General features: G+C 38.6%; 1 protein-coding gene and 1 long non-coding RNA gene across 5 annotated transcripts; both read right to left on the bottom strand.

Annotated features, from left to right (window-relative positions):
• Positions 1–4,861: 4,861 nt before the first annotated feature.
• Positions 4,862–11,835, bottom strand: LOC119883996 (probable global transcription activator SNF2L2). 2 transcript variants are annotated; one of them, XM_038694484.1, is made up of 6 exons: positions 11,582–11,835; positions 9,376–9,605; positions 8,712–8,817; positions 6,389–6,490; positions 6,061–6,205; positions 4,862–5,830 (listed from the first exon to the last, which is right to left on the bottom strand). In XM_038694484.1, exons 2-6 carry the CDS (start codon positions 9,570–9,572, stop codon positions 5,697–5,699), a joined length of 684 nt encoding a protein of 227 aa, XP_038550412.1. In that variant the 5' UTR covers positions 9,573–9,605; positions 11,582–11,835; the 3' UTR covers positions 4,862–5,696. The 2 variants fall into 2 exon arrangements, with proteins under 2 accessions (XP_038550412.1, XP_038550411.1); XM_038694483.1 differs by lacking the exon at positions 11,582–11,835 and adding an exon at positions 11,386–11,557.
• Positions 11,836–14,128: 2,293 nt separating this feature from the next.
• On the bottom strand, positions 14,129–20,623 carry LOC119883994. Of its 3 annotated transcripts, none has more exons than XR_005440900.1 (6): positions 20,220–20,623; positions 19,803–20,002; positions 19,467–19,565; positions 19,250–19,357; positions 16,665–16,721; positions 14,129–14,893 (listed from the first exon to the last, which is right to left on the bottom strand). It is a non-coding gene; the product is annotated as an uncharacterized LOC119883994 (long non-coding RNA). The 3 variants fall into 3 exon arrangements; XR_005440901.1 differs by having other exon boundaries at positions 16,671–16,721; XR_005440902.1 differs by lacking the exon at positions 16,665–16,721 and having other exon boundaries at positions 20,220–20,621.
• Between the last annotated feature and the right edge of the window lie 488 nt (positions 20,624–21,111).

Below are 21,111 nucleotides of genomic sequence, written 5' to 3'. Positions count from 1 at the left end.
AGGGATACACATGCACGGGATGTTACACACATTCCTGTCATTGTTTTCACACTGTTCTGCTGGTCACCGAGGAATACCATACTGTTTTTATGTTTTGTTCTTAGCTAACCTGCAAATAGATTGCACTGAACAGGGATCTTTATCAATTATCCGCAAGAAGGATGTACAGAAAAAGAAAAATGTTACTCAAAAGATCAAACTGTGAAGGTATATGAATACACATGATAGCTTTTATGTGTGAACCTGCCTGGCACATAAATACATATACATAAATATTTCAACCACCCTTTTGGGCTTATTTCATACTTTGATGTTTGTATTTGAAAAAAAAAATGGATGAACATACTGTACTACCAATGTTCTTTGCTGCTTGTTTGCATTATGGAAAAAAAAAACTTCAGACACTTCGCTAATTAAAAATGGGCAGTTTCAAGACAGAATGTTGTGACAGTCTGTTCGTAATGACTATATTCTTAAGTCTCAGTGGTAATTCAGCAGAGAATAAGTGAAGGCTTTTTAAGAGAAAAAGTAGAATAGGCTATAAAGAAATAATTGTGTATTCTTCACATTATTATTTTAGGTTTGCAAGAGAAAGACCACACACAATACACATGTAAGATTTCGCTGAATCCATCCATCCATCGTCAACCGCTTATCCTGCGTACAGGGTCGCGGGGGGCTGGAGCCAATCCCAGCTGGCATCGGGCGAAAGGCGGGGTAGATCCTGGACAGGTCGCCAGTCCATCACAGGGCCACACATAGACGAACAACCACTCACGCTCACACTCACACCGAAGGACAATTTAGGGTCACCAATCAACCTAGTCCGCATGTCTTTGGACAGTGGGAGGAAGCCGGAGCACCCGGAGAGAACCCACGCAGACGTATGGCATCTCATCCCGCATCATCAGATCTCATGTTATCTCATGTCATCCACTCTCATGTCATCTCATCTCATATCATTTAATCTGATCTCATTTAATGTCATCTGATCTGATCTCATGTCAACTTATTAGACAGAAATTGTTGTGGAGCAGTACAAAACACCAGAGAAGTTGTTTGGTTAATTTGACACACAGCTGTAGGCCTATACAATCCTTCTAAAACACCTCATTTGGCTAGGATGGCATTGTTTTCAGCCACAAAAGGGGCAGATTGTGCAGCCACCCTAAAACAATAGCAGTGAGTCAATAGCACCTAACAATATAGCTGAATCAGAACATTACCACAGACAGACACCACAGAAATATTTTTCTCAAATGTCACTGAAAACCCTTTTCTATACAGTATGTTGGATGTTTTCACCAAGATCATAATGTTTATAGATGCACAGTATGTACTTAGTGAAGCAGAGAACAGCAACACCGGCACAGGAAATACAATAATTGAGTTATTGACTTTTACATTTAGGTCGTTATTCCTCAAGCTGCTGTATCCTATAATCTTGTACTCATTTCTTGATACAGCAGTCCTCTCATATCCATGATTAGTGTACTGTAACAGAAGACAGCAATGGGTTTTACTGTTCTGTATAAACCAATTAAAAAATAAATGTAAAATGTTGTACAAATGATGAGAAATTGAAGATGAATGTTGGTGTTGACATTATCTGTGACAGTTAAAAGAGCAGTGAGGTGAAATGTGAAATATTACAGGTGATTAGCGTAATGTGGACCACGCTAACCTTCTATTAAACCTGTGTCCCATGTGTACAGAGAAAAGGGATTGTCTTCTCAACAGATTAAAATCACCTTCTGGGCCCACTAATCTCCAAAAGCCATTAGTGTGTCTACCTTCAGCAATATGTCCATGTCTTCTCATCCATTAGGTTTATGTCCTTTTATGTGAGATTTTCATCAAGAAGACATGGGTGCCACTTTGTTTCCCAGAGCTATTTACAGTAAGAGCCCACGCCTTTTAGCTGCCCCACAACAAGGACATTGTTAATCTCTATGTTCTTGTTCTTCTGACAATCTGCACTTCATTAAATGTTAAGGAGCATATATCTAAATACTGTAAATTAATTTATGTAGTTTATTTAGTCTTGTGTGAAAGAAAATTTCTTCCCAAAGAAGAGGTATGGAGTCAAAGATGTGATGAATCAATCCTTTATGTACGTTGCCATGGAGAGAAAGATACAGTTTTCTCTCGACATTCAAAATCTCTCCGCTTACATTCTCTCACAAACAAAAGGAACAGCAGATGGTGATTTCAAACAAATGTTGATTCCGTCTGGCATTTAGCATACAGTTCGAAGCCCTTCCTGAGATCACAAGACATGCAAATGTATGTCGATAGTAAAAAAAAGTGTTCCCACATTCCCCGTAGGATCAACATTCCCACATTCCCCGTAGGATCAACATTTGTCTGTGTGTTTAAATCTCACCTAGGCTACATGTCTGCAGAGTTTCTATTGTAGGAAAAACATGACCCTTTGAGCAATAAGCAAAATGTTAATCTTGTGGTTGCTTACTTTGAAAATGTTTCAACATTGTGACCAAAACCCTATTTCCTCAAATTAAATACAGTGAGTACTAATAGTATAAAAATCTACAATTTAAAATGTATATCTCACATTTGTGTGATAACTGTGAGTACTATGGAAATAAAAAATATTTTTGAAGACAGGTAATATGTTCTAATAAAATAGCATTGTAACAACACATTTTATACCTTGCATCTTTATCCCATTGATCACTTGCACATTCTTCACTGCAAAACATTCTCCAACACAGCCAACCATCAATTTTTAGGTCCTGTCTCTCAGTGAGTTCCATTCATTTTACAGTGGCACAAAACCTACTCACATATTTGCAAGCAGACAGTACTCATGATCGTACACTCGAAGGATGCTTCGACCTACGGACTTGTGAGTGAACTGTCAGAAAGCACTGCAATAATGAGCTATGTTGCCAAAATTTCATCTGTGACATCTCCCATGTCATTTTGTCCTTGTCTATCAAATCTATAGGCTGGTGGAAAACTAGACACTGTATTGGGTGTTTTTGTTACACTGCCTGCATCTGTGAAGTTCAGGGAGACACGTTGCCATTAGTGATAATAGAAAATAATTTCTGAGTACCAATGTGCAGGTTTTTATTTACTTTTTGGTGATGTCACATCATGAGTACTCTGAATAAAGCCCTAAGGTACAAATTGTGTTCATAGCTAAATCCTTAAGCAGACTCACTTAAAAATAGCTGCCAAAGAGACCACATTAAAAATGTATGTTTTTCCAGTCACACAGGTCTTAACTCAAGCTGAACGCTGTTTATCACTATCTGCTTGGATCTATAATAGCCATGGCTTCATATTTTACATTCACTCAAACCCCAGCAATGACATGCATTTGTGTACTAGAGATGGTGTGACAATGAATTTCATTGTGAGCACATAACATTAGCCACCTATCCCTGCACCCAGATGCTCACGCACTTTTTAAACCCAGTCACTAGTGGAACAACATCTTACCACTGACTCAAAAAACTCCCTGAAATTTGAAAGGTTGGAATATAAAGAATCCCAGAGAGAATCAGCTTAGGGTGCATCTCTCTTTAGATTTCAGCTTTTTTTTTCAGCCCAAAAGGTTAAATCCGAGCAGCTCTTTTCCTAACAAAATTCTGTGGAAAGCCACTCTTGAATGATCTCTAAAATGCTCACAAAAGCCCATTGTATGCCACCTTTTACAGCGTGACACTGTGGAGAACCAAAGTAAACAGGTGGCAGGTGAAGTTAATTGAACATCTAGGAAGCAAAAGAGATTTATATGTTTTTCTCAGGAGGTTGATGACCAAACCTGGCACAACATACTGTCAAAAGATTAGATTCAACAGGTGGTCAGAAAGATAACTCCAATGGCACATGCTGTGTGTCTGCTGGAGGTGTAGGTGGATTTTTGCTGATAACTTAGCTATAAGAACATGACAAACCAAAGGAAAACTGCTTTAAGTTGTTTTGGAGCCTTTCTTCCCTCCAGCGAGCAGACATGGTTTCAAAATGACTTAATGTATTTTTTAAGGAATAGTTCAACATTTGGAAAATACACTTATTTGCTTTCTTGGTGAGAGTTATATGAGAAGATCTATACCTCATATCTGTCCATTAATGCTAGTTTGGGCAATGTTGGAGAAACTAGCAAGAGACAGCTAGATTTTAAATGTATCCAACCAGAAAAAAATTCCACCCCTCCCTTTAGGCCTCCCTCCAAAGCCATACCCCAACAACACAGGTAGGCAGGTAGATGGCAGGTAAGCCAACTCACCATTTCATTCAGACTTATGGAATTTCCTACTCTAGCTTTAAGAATGATAGAAAGATAGAGGCAGGAGACGATTGGCTCAGTCAGTGTGCACAGCCAAGAAACCAGCATGTAACTCCCATAAAACCACAAGCCGATGTTTTTACATCTGTGCACAGATTAAACAAGGGAGATGAAGCATGTTAGTGAGCTTCAGAGGTGCTGTTTCCCCCCCCCTTTGGTAGTTTGAACTGTTACCTGATTGTTTCTGGTATCAGTAGTCACTACATCTATATCAACACAGAAACACAGAGATAATCAAACGGTTCTCTTGCACCACCTATTGGAACATTGTCAAAAATACACATCACATACAGTAATTACACTCTAAAGGGAATAATGCTGACTCTGATAGTACCTCCTGTCTTAATGTGGAGGTTAAATGTGACTGAATACTTGAATTATATTTAAATGTAAACCTTCCCAACCACATTTTTTTATCCTTTGACGACTACTTTCCAGATCCAGAGTGATTTATACATTTCATACATTTTGTGACTACAACAAGTATTACTAAAATGTCTACTACTCGTTAAATACTACTAATAATAACAACAACCAACAGGAATTTTGGTAAAATTTATTTCGCAAGTGTTTAAGTGATACACATTTCCAGGGATTGTCTTAACAATGATGTCTTCCATCCTCCCCAACAACCAGGAGAGTAAATGAAAAGAAACTTTGTTTTTACTTACTTTTCACACAAACTGTACAACATGTGAATATACTGTAGCACAAGGGATACAAATGTTCAAATTGAGTACCCTTGATTAGACCTAAACGTATTCCATCAAGTATCAGAAACAGACAAAAGTAATACTATCAGTACTAGTATTTATCAAGTCTCTCTGACCATTATACTTCCACTATGGTTTTTATCAAAGATGTATCATCTCTAAATTAACATTCAGAGATTTTAAACAAACTTAGTGTTCATTTGTTCTTGTTTTCTTTAAAAAGACCTTCCTGTGTGCTTCAATTCTCGATCCCTGAACACATCAACATTGTCATCAGCAGGTGCTGCTCTGGAGGAGCCAGCTTCAGGAGAGATGTACATATCATGCTCCAAAACATATGAAGGCATTTCATACAATCAAATATATGGATTAAAAACAGTCAGTGAAACTGTTGTTTTACATAATATTTGCAGAAGCAATCACAAAGACTAAGGCAGATAAAATGGAAATTATTATATAAGACCAGCTAAATTAAAGGAACAGAACTATGTACAGCAAGACATATATTGAAGCATTGTTCCGTAAGTGCCTCTCTTTGAATGGTCCTTCTTATTTTATTGTCAAAGACATTTCTTTTGCTTAGAAAATGAAGAAACCAATGAAAAGGGATGTGGCAGAGAATAGACATGAACCAGAATACAAAAAACTGAGGGCCTTTCAGTTCAACCTTCATCTTTTGTGGTGTTGTCCTCTAGATCCTCATCACTGTCTAAATCACTGTGGAGCCTCTTGGCCATAGTAATTCTGCTTCTCTCCTCCTTGTTGCCCTTCTTTAGCTGGACTGGTAATGGTTTCACTGGTTACAAAAAGAGACAGTAGGATGAGTCTAATACAAATATATTGTATTTGCAATTTTCAAATGCTCGCGTAGTTCAAAAGTCAAGTGGTTAAATGTAAGAATGACTATAGCAAACAATACTTTTATCAACATTTTTTAAACCACAGAACGTTTGTCTTCTATTTGTTTTCATTTGGTCACTTGTAAAAACATCACCCCTCCTGATATTGATGTGTTTTAACTCTCACCTGCTGATGGAACAAATTGGTCTTCAGCTCCGCCACCATTATCGCTGTGAGTGGCGCTAACCGTCTCTTTCTGTTCCTCGTCTGTGACAATTCTCTGTCTCGCGCTCTCGAAGACAGACTTAATGACAATTGAATCTTCATAGATCTGCAGTGGCAAACAGAGACACATGCAACACACAAAGGCAGATACACACACGCACATTCAAACAAAGTATGGGCTGTTCTTCACCACCTCAAGATCCAAACCCATTTATGACAACAATAACAGAATGGAGACTATGAAAAATGAATTTGTTGCTTTCAAATGAAAGAATTCCTTGGGGTTCACCTGAGATCCCTCCAGGTTATAAGTCTGAGCATTGTGACAAAGGAGGAAAATATCCTTTTCCAAATCTCCCACACTTCTGTACTTGTGATTACGTACACGTTCCTGTGAAGCAGAGGATCAGTATCAAAACCTCAGTGTGACTATTGCAAAGAAATTATCAGCTATCAATAAAGCATTTAATAAGTAGTAGTCCAAGAGAAGGTATTCTTATGAGGGTAAACAAAAAATACATTTTTCCTCCCTTCATTAGATAGTTTAACATTTTGAGAAATATTCCCTATTTGCTTTCTTGCCGAGAGTTCATAATCATGTCTGTACACTAAATTTTAAGCTGGCAAGACTGGAAACAGGGGGAAACAGCTAGTCTCTCTCTGTCCAAAGGTAAAATGAATCTGTCCACTAGCACCTCTTTCATGGTTTAATCTGTACAAAAGCTGAAATTCTGGGTTTTAATGCGAGTTATGCGCAGGCATTATTGCTTGGCCGAGCCCAGTGAAAATACCAAAGCCAACAACTTTGGCCAATCCCACATGTCCTACTGCCCCAATATTTATTAATCCGCCCCAGAAAATAGTCCCCCAAATGCACTATTTACTCAATCTGTTTTTAAATAAAAATTAAACTATATATTTGCAAAAGTATTGAGAGATGGACAAACACAATGTGGTTTGGGTCTTTGTTGACAATAATAAGAATATAGAAGAATTCCATATTTCCTTTGCCACTTTATTTGATAATTCATGTGTGAACTATGCTTTAATTAGAGTACAGGTGCTGTGGTGAGTGTGTGATTTAAGACCACTTGTACTCATTCATACATATTTTACTGTGTGACGGCCCCAGGGTGTGTGAGTGAGTAGATGATTTGATGAATTTTTTATCTCTTCTATTTTTTAGACCCTTTGATGTGCTACTGAATCCCAACCTTACAGCTCAAACTTTGTGTAGCTAACAAGCTTGTAAAATTAAGCCTCACCTGTGTTTGTGGTTATGTTTTGGCTGATTACACAGGATGTTTTACATGTTGTGTCACCTATTTTGAGGCGAATACCTAGCAACACAAAATATAGTTAGTAGCTATAACGTAAATATGCTACCAAGTAGGACTATTCATCTCCTTTCTACTTGATAGCTTGTTATTCATGTGAAGTTTAAGGATTTTTGGAGTTGATCCTGTTGGTGGTGTCATTAAAATGTGTTGGCTAGTTAGCTGTTGTTAATGGTTATTTTTGCTATGTGTGTGTCAGAAATTATTTTGACCCATTCTGTCAAGAAATTAAGATGCAGTTTTCTTTTGTAGCCATGCTAAAGGCGTGGCTCTATGGATGGCAATGTTGGTAGGTTGGTCGGCCCATCACTTTGATCAAGACTAAAATTTTTCAACAACTACATATATGTTGGATTGCCATGAAACTAGGTACACACATTCATGGTTCCCAGAGCATGAATCTTAAAGATTTTGCCTTGTATTTCCTCATGAGATTGACATTTGTTTTTTTGAGTAAAAAAAAAGTCTTGACTACTATTGGATGAATTGCAATGACATTTGGTACACACAATCATGTCCCCTCTATATGAACTGTAATAACTTTCATGATCCTTTAACTTTTCAGCTAGCAGGATCATCAGCATTGTCACCATTTTAGCATGCTGACGTTTAAGCTCACTGTACACTAGCGTAGCTGTGGACTCTCAGTCTTGGTGCATACATTTACTTAACATCTAGAGCTAAAATAAAATTATGTAGCATGCAATATTAAATAAAAAGATTTTGTCCATTAATGTCACCGTCACCAAGTGCCTCATGGCACAAAAACATAAATACCAAGTCAGTCTTTATTCAAGTAAATCTCAAATCTTTAAATTTGGGAATTGCCTCATGTCACTAGACTCCTTCACCTCTGGTACAGGCAGCAAATGTTTAGTAGTTTTAGTAGTAGTAGCTACAATATTATTCTATATATTTGAAATGTAGTGTTTTCTTTTTGGTGTTTATTCTATCGTTAAACTGTAACACTCTGAGCAGAAGATACCTAAAATGTTGATAATTCAAAGTAGGTAATACAAAGAAATAATATGCCATATATGAAAATGATTAAGTGGTAACTATAGGCTACTTGTTAAGCTAAGCACAATTTATTAATTTCTCAATCATATTTACCAAAAGAGTTCTTTGGATAATCAATACAGACACTTCTATTTTTTACTTACTTTTTACTGTATTATATATATGTTGGAGTTCCAGCTCCATTTATTTGAGTTTCTTTCACCAGATAACAATGCTATCTGCATTTAAGTTCTGAGGGTGTTCGGTGACACGTACCCTGATCCTTCTGAAGTCGACAGGCTTTCGGATCAGCTCGTAATACTCAGGTACCTCCTTCTTGGAGGGAAGCTGCACAAAGCCTTTACTGATCTGTCGACCCAACCTGGAAGCACAATGTGAATGTTTTATCAATACGTCAGAATATGATTGACATTTATAGAAGACCAGAATGACACATACACTGAGATCATGATGTATCTCATTATCTTGGGGTAACAAATTCCACTTTTGGGGTGCTTTTCCATTTCAAGGCTGTTACACCAAGATAATGATTTAATCACATTGTTATCTGCAGTTATCAACCATTGTTTTCTCACAAACACGGGTTAAATATCTTCTAATCTCTAAATGACAAAGTTGCCACGATACCAACTTGATTGCTACATTGACGTTGGATCGATTTAGCTTAGAAAGAAGATGTTGATGTTTGTGCTCAGACAGAATGCAAGGAACACAGTTAAACAAAGTCAACAAAGTCAACAAAGTCAACGGGGGCAGTGTGAACTGGCCTCCACGGAACCCTGGTCTTCTGTAAACAACACTTTTTAAAGATGTCTGTAAAAGCAAAACCATTTTTTTCCACAGCTAGTTCATAATTAACAATTAATATAGTTGCATCATAGTGTCATGACAGAGGCCACAAAAAATTTAGCGCCCTCACCCGTCCTTGTAGTTGATAACCATGTCTACCAGTGTGCTCAGTGTTCTGGTGAGTTCAGGTGGATTTGGGGGCAGTTTCTCTGCTGGTGGGCGTCCTCGCTTCCTTTTGACTTTTTCGCCTGTTTCCTGCCCAGACTGCAGTTCTTTCTCACCATGATGATCGCTTTTACGCTTCTTCAGACTGATGTCCTCTTCCATCTCCTCCAGGGAACCGTTCTCTCCTGCCTCAGGCTGCAGGAAGAGGGAGCAATGAGTGGGGACAGCTAACAAACTCTGAGAAACAAGAGTAAGGCGAATGAAACATTGTAGTATAAAAACGTGTACTGTATATATTGTACACACAAAGCCTGTCATGTTCTTCTTTTGTAGTTCAGTGTTACAAGGAAAATAACAACTGGAAAATGGGAGGAAAGGAGAACTGTGACCGATCTTCATTCAAAACTCTTCCATTCCCATTCATTTGAACTCTTCCTCTGATTTTTAGTTGGGATGCTCAGAATCTCAGAAACCACTGTACACACAGCATATGTTTTCAGACCTTCACTTGCCACAAAGACAGAAACCTAAAGCACTTTAGACACCAAGGAGTCTAAATCTGAAAACCTCAAATTAAGGCACTCACAGTCTCAAGCTAATTAGCAGTACTGGCTGGAGTTTAAGCATGCAGATTTACAGCCTATGGTTTTGTATTAAAATGAAAGAGGGTTTATTTATTTATTACAATAGCATCTGAATTTGCATGGACTGGAGAGACCCAACTACTGTGCTGTCTCTGCAAATTTAGGACAGATTATTTTATCTGAAGGCTTTAATATCAGATGATTATCAAGGGAAGGCAGATTTTTTTATAATGCACAATGAATATGAATACATTTACCATATTATACCAAAGCACAAAGCCTAAAAATGCTCATAATGCCATAAATATTAACCTATGTTTTCCTGGTTCATAAAGATATTTGAAATATAAACATAATCTTAGGTGTGTGGTGTTCGACAAGAGCGCCTGCTGCATGCTGAGATATTTTCAACCATTTCATCACTGCGTTTCGAATATCTGCTGCAACCGCTGTATTTTCCACAAAGGCAATTAGAGGCCAGAAACACGAGTATGCATGCAGCAAGAGCAGCAGCAACAGCAACCCAGCGGGAGAGACGGAGGAGGAAATACAGAAGGCATGCTGTCCAATCTGAACAGAATATTGAATCATACAGGCTCATACAGAACACACACCAGCATTCAAATCATATCACAGAGCATGCGCTTGTGAAGATGTATTTCTCAAGGACAGAGATGAAAACATGTTGAAATATTGTATTTTGTACACACTGGTCTGAGGAACAGGAATGCAGAATTATTACTTCAAAACAATAATAATAATAATATTTGCCAAGCCTAAAAAACAGGACTGATGTTGATACAGTAAAAAACAGACCGCATGCCTGCACTTCCGAACCAAAAGACATGGCAGATAATTGAGTTACAGGAGACAACAACACAAGAGAGGTAACAATAGAAATCCTGCTCATCATCGCTCGGCTCAAATGAAGGCTTTGAAAGCCCCGCTACTCTCTCTAAGGGGCTGCAATCGTTCCAGCAGAATACTGGAGGGATAGAGGGTAATCCTCAAAGATGCATAACCCAGCTGAGAGCTGCCTGATTGACTGTGCATGTGTGAGCGGGGAAGGGTGTCAGTGAGTGCATGTGATGCTCCATGCCTGTGCTATCTCCTAACAAGCCTGCCTCTACCCTGACTAATCTGGCAAAGATTCCCTCTCATCTGTTACAACACACCTACACACTCCCTCTCTCCCCCCTGCTCTCACTCACACACACACACACACACACACACACTTAGACGGACACGAATAAACTCACAGACACACTCGCTCTCTTTCCCTGGCGCGCGCGCGCACACACTCATTTTATCCATCTCTTCCTCTCTTCCCATGCGATGTAGCCTGGCTGAATCCTGAGCCTGAGAAGAAAGACATGGAGGAGGATATTTACCTGACTGCAATCTGCAGGCTGGCTATCAGGATCGGCTGCAGCTGTGGGGGAGAGAATTAGCAAGCCAGCATAGCGGCGAGCTGCTAGTCTCTTCATCAGCTGATCACTCAGAAGCAGAGCCCAGAAGGGGGGAGAATAAAAGCGCTATGTTTTCATATACAAATCAATGGGCTGGGGGAAAATAGAAATGCCATACCCATCTCCTGTGTGCTGCTCTCCGAAGTCTTTTTCCTGACTCTGGAAGGCCCCGAGCTTGTCTCCCTCTGCATGTTTTTAATATCGACTGCTGCCAGACGTTTTTTTCCCCTCTTCCTACCCTGCTGTTAAAGTTACCGGTTCATTTTTATTTTTTTTAAAAAAGAAATTCGCATTGCATTTCAGAGGAAACGTGCCATTTTATGTCAACTAACGCAGTGATCTTAGAAACATGAATCCAGGCTGCAGCATTTCAGGACATCCATGGTTCATACAGTGAGAGCACAAACATTGTATGAACCAAGCCTCCACCCACCCACAATATTTGTAATGGCCAGACACCGTCATCAGATCCAATAAAAGCTGAAAGAAAGTTTTGGGGAGATCAGATATCTCCCCAAAATTCTGTGTTAAACCTACTGAAAAACGCACCGGGTGCTTAGCATAACTCTTCTGCTTCATGTTGGTGTAGGCTACATGACAACCAGCAATAGTAAACAGTGTGCGCGGCTTAAAAAGCTGCCAACGTTTTTGGTCGTTCAATAATCCTCCGCGTGCCATGCACGGGTCTCTAGTAGCTACACAAGTTGACCATTCGCAAGTCTTCACAAGTAAAACACAGACTGCTTAACTGCACCAGCCCTGATGCTCACATTACTGGAGACATAGCCTAAATCAGTATAACTGCTCTTGATGAGCATGTTTTTCTTTTGCCAAATGCGTGTAGCTGTAGTTGATTTGTCATAAAGCCCAGTCGCTGTGAACGACCAGATTATTATGTTGTTGGTCAAAACGCACAAGATCGCTTGCGCCAGGCGCGCATTAGGCACACGGTCCTAATTGCCGTTTGTTTCAGGCATGTGGGCATTAGGATACAAACAGGGGACAGACTGACAGGTGAGACAATTGGCTCCTTCCAGTGACAGACTGTATAAGGGGCCAGGCCGACCTGCTGATTCTGGAGTGACAGAATACATCGGAGGGTTTTTGAAGCAGGAGGCAGGCCTCCCCAGAGGGGCTCCAATTACATTTGATTAGTTTACACATGGACTAGTCTAAATGTGTGTGATTTGGTTAAAAGGGGAGTTCAGAGATTCAGTAGTTTTGGGGAATTTTACTGTTTACTGTACTCCAATTTCCCAGAGTCAGAAACTAATGCCATAGGACAGACCAATATGTATTTGGTGTAGTCTGAAGTTATGTCTTCACTATACTTATGTCACTCAATTGTTGAACAAAGATAGCTTGATACATGGGATCAAATAACATAATCATGATCCCATAGGCATCAGGCAGTTTCATTTCAGAATCAGAATCACTTTTATTGGCTAGGTGTGAGTACACATAGGAGGAATTTGACTGACAGACACAAACTGTTCAAACCAGCAACACAGACCATTAGTATCTTACTGCAACTTTAAAAATGTAAATCATTACATTTACCGCCCCCACTTGGTCCCCCCAATGTCTGACTAAAGATCTCTTGCATTTGTATGTGCAGCCCTAGAATTCCAGCAGGGTGATTAATGCCTTTATAGCGACTCACATTACACTTGATTTCTGTGCCAAGACAGCAAGAAAAACATCTCTACAACACTGTGCTGCTGAGCTGTAACAATTGCAGAAATAACAGTGGACTTTTTCTAGTTTGGGCTCATGTTGAAACACATCTGGTTTCTGTGAATCATTTTGTTCACCCCCCCCCCCCAACATGTGCAAAACACTGCTGGAAAACAGCACACAATGTCAGAACTCGCACCACAGGAAATTAAGGATATACACAAGACAACAGGATAGAAATATAAGATCCTGTTGCATGTTCTTCACATAAGGTCAAACACATAATGACATAGCACTATGCAGACAGAGACTTGTGTGGCTGGGACTGGAATTCAGTGGAACCAGAGAGAAATCATGAAGCACATGAGTTGAACATGCAATCCACAGCAGTGCTTTCATGCCACTGTTGAGTAGATCTTCTAGCAGCTGGCCAAAGCCATTTGTCATACGATACTTAACTTCTATTTCTTACTTTCATAGCCTTACTCTAGCTAGAGGTCTCCTAAGTTTCTACATTAAAGCTCCTGAAAACTTTGTTTCAAATCTTAGGTCCTTACAACATTAATATTTGTGACTTGAAATGAAAGTTTGAGGGATTATTATTTATTATGAGTTAACACCAAAATCTAATCTGCTTCATCAGGATTGTGTTGGTGTGGTTTGGTCACATTTGACCGACAATGGCCTGGCAACATGAGCAAACAACCCCTAAACAACTAGTATCACATCACCTTTTTCCAACTGAGTCCTGCTCACTTAAAACCAGTGGGACTGACAAAAACATTAGCACATAAGTATCTCATGTTAAATTACCAAAACTGTTACCAACTTGGCAGAAAATAGTGTCTTCATGTTGGACAAAATGGCTGATGATGCTGCATGAAAAAACAAAACACTACAGTTGAATGAGTTCATTCTGAATCATCATCGCTGATAACACATTGAACAAAGATCAAAGTGTATGCTGTAAAGAATTTTTATATTGATAAGTAAATTGCTGTTTATTTTTTTGTTTTACAGCAGGGTTACACTACACTGGAATTTGTTGGAAGAGAAAATAAATGTGAAACATATTGCAATTTCAGCTCTTTGGTGTGGCATATTCATTCCCTCCAGTCATCATGATACAGAACTTTATTACTAGAAGTTTCTGCTGTTTGTCTACTATGTATAATGATCTAAAGCCCAACTGATATTACATTTAGTCATCCCTTTGTAGTCAAAAATAATGTCAACATCTTTTTTTATTTTTAGTTAATTGTCAGTAGTTTTTTTATTATAGCTGAAAGAAAGTTCTGGGGAAATAATCTTTTTCCTTTCAGCTGCTGGAGGGGTGTGTCAGTGAGCCCCAGCAGGGAAAGTGAGACAAAGTACAAACTTGCACTGTAGCTTACAGTGTATGTTGTTAGCAGTAGTATTACAGATTACGCACTCTGAATGGGCCAAAGTGAAATTTGCATAGAAGTTAAGGCTATATGCTGTTTAGTGTGCTGCAGCTATCTAGCCTGTTATTAGCAGAGCACCTCCATATACATGGACAGAGATAATGGTATTTTGGGGAATTAATACAAAATGAAAATTTCTTCCTTTTGGTTTCAGATATCGACCTGTCCAGGGTGTACCCCGCCTTGCGCCTGATGTCAGCTGGGATTGGCTCCAGCCCCCCCGCGACCCTGTAGGCAGGATAAGCGGTTGACGATGGATAGATGGATGGATGGATGGTTTCAGATATTTTTTCTCAAAGGAGAACATGCTGTAGAAGACAGAAATATTGGACTTTAACATACAGTAACAGATACTGGAATATCATAAGAGGATACTTTGTGTCTTGCATTTACAGCTTAAAAAAAACACATTATGGGACAGAGAAATTAGACCAAACTGTAGTAACTCCAAACATAGTCTTTATACAAAGACAGGATGCACCACCTGGGTTGAAATAATAAGTCATTAGCCAGCTAATTAATCATTAGCAAGCAGATGTCACAAACATGCAACATACTGTATTGTAAACAGCAGTACTGTGCAGACAGAAAAACACTATTTGTACGGGGGGGGGGGGGGGGGGGATTAATCTGCAGGAAATTATGACTGCAAGCCAGATTCATTTGTTTAAAAAAAAAAAAAAAAAATGGAGCCCTCATTTATGTTTTTCTTTTGAAGATGGCTTTTATTAAAACTATTCTAATAAGTACTATGGTGTAGTGAAGTTTACACTCAGAGTATGTCTATGTGAAGTGACTGGATTAGCTAACCCTGGTGAAATAGAGATATCTTTTAGTATTATGTTCCCAAGAACCACTTGCTCAAAACCGCTGACTGTTACCATGGCAACTGCAAATTTTGATGGTGGACCTTGTAAATCATTGTATTTTATTGCTGTTGCTGGAAAATGAATCAGAGTGCTCTCAGTCACACACGCACAAGCTCTCTCAGTAATGGTACACAGTGGCTGGGGGGACACCGTGAGGAATGACAACATAATTTTATACATCTAACCTTTCTTTTTGTGGAAGCTTTCTGTCTTCTATACCCAAGCACCACTTTTCAAACCTTTGCAAGTAGGCAAAATGTAACTCATTTGGGTAGATGCAGACAACAAAAGCGCAGGGACATACAGACAACACACCGTTTTACTTCATGTTTCACTAACGTTAAATATGTTTGATTGAAATTTTGCAAATATTTAAAATATAAACAGTCAAAATTTACATTTCACACTTCAATATTGTTATTTTAAAATTCCTTATAATTTATGCCATATCACACATTCATTCACCATCAGTGTTCTTATGTAAAATTAAACAATGACAGACTCAGTTGCAGGGCTGATGAGGAATTGAATTATTGTGCCACATTTAATGCCAGCGCCCCACAAACTCTCTTCTCTAGCTCGGTCCTATGGTACATTCAATAAATAATATTATTTAAACTGTACCAGGTCACAGGTCATTCTGAATGATTGACATCTTATACAAAGTTGAAATTCTGTTTTAATTTGCAGTGGTAAATGCACAGATGGAGCCAAGCATACTTACATATATACTCAGTAATTTCAGCTGTGATTTGCACTGTCATGTCACATAGCCAACTAACAATCAGCAAGTCATTTATATCGGTCTTCTGAAGAGATGTTTAAAAATTAAATCAGATATATAAATAGCCATATCCTTATAAAATAGTAAATTAAGGCTCAATGAAAACAATAATAGTCAAACAAATGGAGACAGGAGGAAGACAAGTACAGGGAAAAGAGCGATGAGGGAAGCAAGTAGTTTTTGTCTTAGAGGAGAACAGAGAGCTGGATGTCAAGGGATGACTCAAGCTGGTGTCAGCCAGACTGAAAATGGGGGAAATAAGTGTTGATGACCCACTGGTTGAAAATACAGGTTTTCAACTGGTTGAGGTACTTAATAAGAAAAATGTGAGAAAACATTCATCCAAGACACCCACTGAAAACTGCTGAAACCTTTTGAATGTAGAAAGGAGGAAAAAAGGCTCCACAAAGGCTTTTATGCACTTACCAGTACCTTTTTTGTAGGTGGTTTTTTTTTTCATGGCTTCATTTGATTAATAGCCAACTGTAGAGAGGGACATGATGCAGAAAAAAACTTAAGAAAACTATTTTGAGTTTGCGCAATAAAAGAGCTGTTTTATTCACAAGTTGAATGAATTTCATTTTGAGATATTGATATATAATTCATAAAATGTTTATCAGCAAAAAAATGGTAAATGTATTACATAAACTTTTTGTAATACATTTTAACTTTACAGATGAACTATTAAAGACAGTTTCTAATTAAACTGAGATGAAATGAAAACATTGGGATGTCCAGCCTTCATCAGTGTCAGAACTATCCATTATAATGTAGACACCACTTAAAGGAGTAGTTTTGGGAACTAGGCTTATTCGCTTTCTTGCTGAGTCAGAAGAAGACTGATACCACCCTCTCCATATCTAGCTATTAAATATGAAGCTACAGCTAGCAACTGATTAGCTTAGCATAAAAGAATAGGAACAGAGGGAAACAGCTAGCCTGACTGGCTTTTATCTAAGGGGTAAGAACAAATTTGCTTACAAGCACCTCTACAGCTCACTTAACACATTATATATCTTTTGTGTGATCTGTAGCTTCATGTTTAACTAACAGACGTGAGAATAGTATCAACCTTATTATCTAATGCTAAGACAGAAAGCAAAGGACGTGTATAGTATCTCACGAAAGTGAGCAGACCACTCATATTTTGGTAAATATTTGATTATATCTTTTCATGTGAGAACACTGAAGAAATGAAACTTGTAAAGTAGTGAGTGTACATCTTGTATAACAGTGTAAATTTGCTGTCCCCTCAAAATAACATCACACAGCCATTAATGTCTAAACCTCTGACAACAAAAGTGAGTACACCCCTCAGTGAAAATGTCCAAATTGGGCCCAATAAGCCATTTTCCCTCCCTGGTGTCATTTCACTTGTTAGTGTTACAAGGTCTCAGGTGTGAATGGGGAGCAGGTGGGTTAAATTTGTTGTTATTGCTCTCACACTCCCTCATATTGGTCACTGGAAGTTCAACATGGCACCTCATGGCAAAGAACTCTCTGAGGATCTGAAAAAAAGAATGGTTGCTCTACATAAACATGGCCTAGGCTATAAAAAGATTGCCAAGACCCTGAAACTGAGCTGCAGCACGGTGGCCGACCATACAGCGGTTCAACACGACAGGTTCCACTCAGAACAGGCCTCGCCACGGTCGACCAAAGAAATTGAGTGCACGTGCTCAGCGTCATATCCAGAGGTAGTCTTTGGGAAATGGACATATGAGTGCTGCCAGCATTGCTGCAGAGGTTGAAGGGGTGGGGGGTCAGCCTGACAGTGCTCAGACCATACGCCGCACACTGCATCAAATTGGTCTGCATGGCTGTCATCCCAGAAGGAATCTTCTTCTATAGATGATGCACAAGAAAGCCCGCTAACAGTTTGCTGAAGACAAGCAGACTAAGGACATGGATTACTGGAACGATGTCCTGTGGTCCATTGAGACCAAGATAAACTCAGATGGTGTCAATGGTATATATCAATATCACAAAAGCCTTTGTGGAGCCTTTTTTCCTCCTTTCTACATTCAAAAGGTTTCAGCAGTTTTCAGTGGGTGTCTTGGATGAATGTTTTCTCACATTAGTAGTATTAGAAGTACCTCAACCAGTTGAAAACCTGTATTTTCAACCAGTGGGTCATCAACACTTATGGTATGGTTATTTTGAGGGGACAGCAAATTTACACGGTTATACAAGCTGTACATTCACTACTTTACATTGTAGCAAAGTGTCATTTCTTCAGTGTTGTCACATGAAAAGATATAATCATATATTTACAAAAATGTGAGGGGTGTACTCACTTTTGTGAGACACTGTATGTCCCAAAATGTTGAAATATACCTTTATAGTACATGTCATTAACAACACAACCTCCCACGAATCTTAGAAACAGAAGAGCTATAGTGTGTGTAATTGCATTTAGCTTTGGAGTTTGGTAAAATGACTCAATTAAACATGTTTAAAATATATATCATGCTTCATAATTCTTTGAGTAAAGCAGTATAGATCTAGCAGAAGTATCAACTTTTAAATATAAATACATTTGTTTTCATAACAATTAAGATAATTAACTTATTTTTCTTCTACTTGTAGATATTTATGATCTATATTTTATTCATTTACATATTTGCTCTAACATTTTGAAGTTTGATGCTATTGTACTGTGTACTTTATTGTATCTTATTCTCTTTTGCAATTATAAATATTGCAATTATAAATATTTATAAAAAAACAAATTAAAATAGTTAAAGAAACGTTTTAGTGATGGTCTATAATAGATGACAGGAGGATGCAGGATACAACAATAACTATTATCTTGTATGAACAGTGAATAGTAATATACTCTGTCATGCATATATTACCTGCTGAGTTACAATACAATACACACAATATAATACAAATGCTACACTGCAATATATCATTGTCATTGGAGAATAACTCGGTATCCAACTATAAGATTGAAGCTGACACTGTAATATCTCCTCCTTTTGTTATATTTCGTGAAACTGAATCACCTCAGAAGATTCAAGAAGTAAGCATTCAGACTTCAGGGTATCAGCTCATTCAAAAATATTTCTACCACCAGAGGAAGAGAGAGGCTTGCCACAGTGACGAGCAGCTGCCTGTTAAGGACAAATACACACAGGGACAAACACAATAAAAAAGTTTTTTAAACTTTCCATATATATATACTTAGTTTAAGTGTTAGTGTGAAATAGTTGATCCACATACCCCTGTCTGTCCTTTGGAGAAGTTGGCATGTGCGTAAAGGAGCACTGCAATGTCATTATGTCCTGCCTCCAGTGCAATGGACAGGGCTGTACTTTCATCCTGTAAACACACAAACTCATACATTATGAGATGTTTTGCTGTTTATTGTACATTTACAGATGGAAAAAAGCATCCTGTAAATATTAATTATACAAATCTACCCCTTTGTTTCCCTGACATATTTAATTAAACAAATGTTTTAATACAATATGTGAAAAGTTGGAATGTTTCAGCTTCACAGCTTGCAGCCACCAGGCTCACAGAAGCTGCCCAGAGTGGCAGTAATGATTCACATACACTGTCAGTCAGGGTGGCATCACAGTCTGGCTGTGACAGAAGTAGTCTAACAATGTCAGCATGCCGTGCTCGCTTGCACACATCAGTGCCGTGGAGCCCTCGTCATCCTGGAGATTGACCTGCGCCCCCTGTGCCAGGAGGGACTGCACCATGTCCATCCTGCCATGGCTCACAGCCAGCATCAGAGCTGTCTGACCAGCCTGGACAGCAGAAGGCAAGGGTCAAACAAAAGAAAGATGGTTAATGATGCCCAGTCCACACATCTCAAGCATTACAAATACAGATTCACAGCTTGTTTGTGGAATAAGACAATTCACACTTTTTTCACTCTTTCCTCATTACACTCTTACAGCAACATATGGACACAATTTAGTCAAACAGCAGGACATCACACCCATTACCTCAGAACAGACTCACCTGGCTGGCCTTGGCATTGACGTCTCCCTTTGTGAAGAGCTGCTCCACAATTCTCATGTCCTCTGGACTTTCCACAGCTGCGAGTGCAGCCAGCATGATAGATGTGTAACCTGCCTTGTTCTGTTGATTCACGTTACACACATCTGATGAGATGGTGGACAATTGGTCCGGTGAGAAAAAACAAAAGAGAGGAAAGCAGAAAGATGTAAAGAAGAAAGAGGTACATCTTATTTTATTTTTTTTTACTTATTGGCGGTACTTGCAAACTCTTTCCTCATATACTGAGGGTACCAAGTTTCAAATACTTAATAATAAAAAAAGCTTTTTCTACATAAGAATGTCCAATAAAAAGTCCCTTGTCAAAGTTATTTCATGTGCACAGATGTATATGCAGAAACCTGGAAAAGATGTTAGCGCTCTCAAAAACCATGCTTTAATTAAAGCATAACACAAACCCATTATGCTGTGTGTCCGCAAATAACCGTGGCTTCATTGCTGCTGTGCAATTAAAAGCTCAAAACCTTGTATTTTGTGAGTACTAAAATTCTACATAGTTTATATTCTAGCATGACAACAAGAATGAGCATCTAAAACACTCACTGCGCATCTGTGAAGCATCAAACTACCTTGACTGACTATCAATTGGGGACCATTTTTGTTATTTTCTCATTTTCAGATATAGATTACAAGGACAATGTAGTGGATGTAGATTAGCTTGCCTTTTTAGGGTGAGGTCTGAATTTTGAGCAATTTAATAAAAGCTTTAGTTGAACTTTTCCATCAGGAACATTTTAAACATAACCCTCTGTGACACAGAGGATTAGACCTGTTTACTTTTTTGCTGATTATATGCTTCTATTCAACCTGGCCTTAAAACAGACAGAGGTCGGTC

Source organism: Micropterus salmoides, unplaced genomic scaffold (assembly GCF_014851395.1).
Source record: "Micropterus salmoides isolate LMB-PRFRI ecotype aquatic unplaced genomic scaffold, ASM1485139v1 Ms_hic_scaffold_3070, whole genome shotgun sequence".
Classification (NCBI taxonomy): domain Eukaryota; kingdom Metazoa; phylum Chordata; class Actinopteri; order Centrarchiformes; family Centrarchidae; genus Micropterus; species Micropterus salmoides.
Note: the sequence above shows the minus strand (reverse complement) of the source record. Positions and strands in the feature narration are given on the sequence as shown.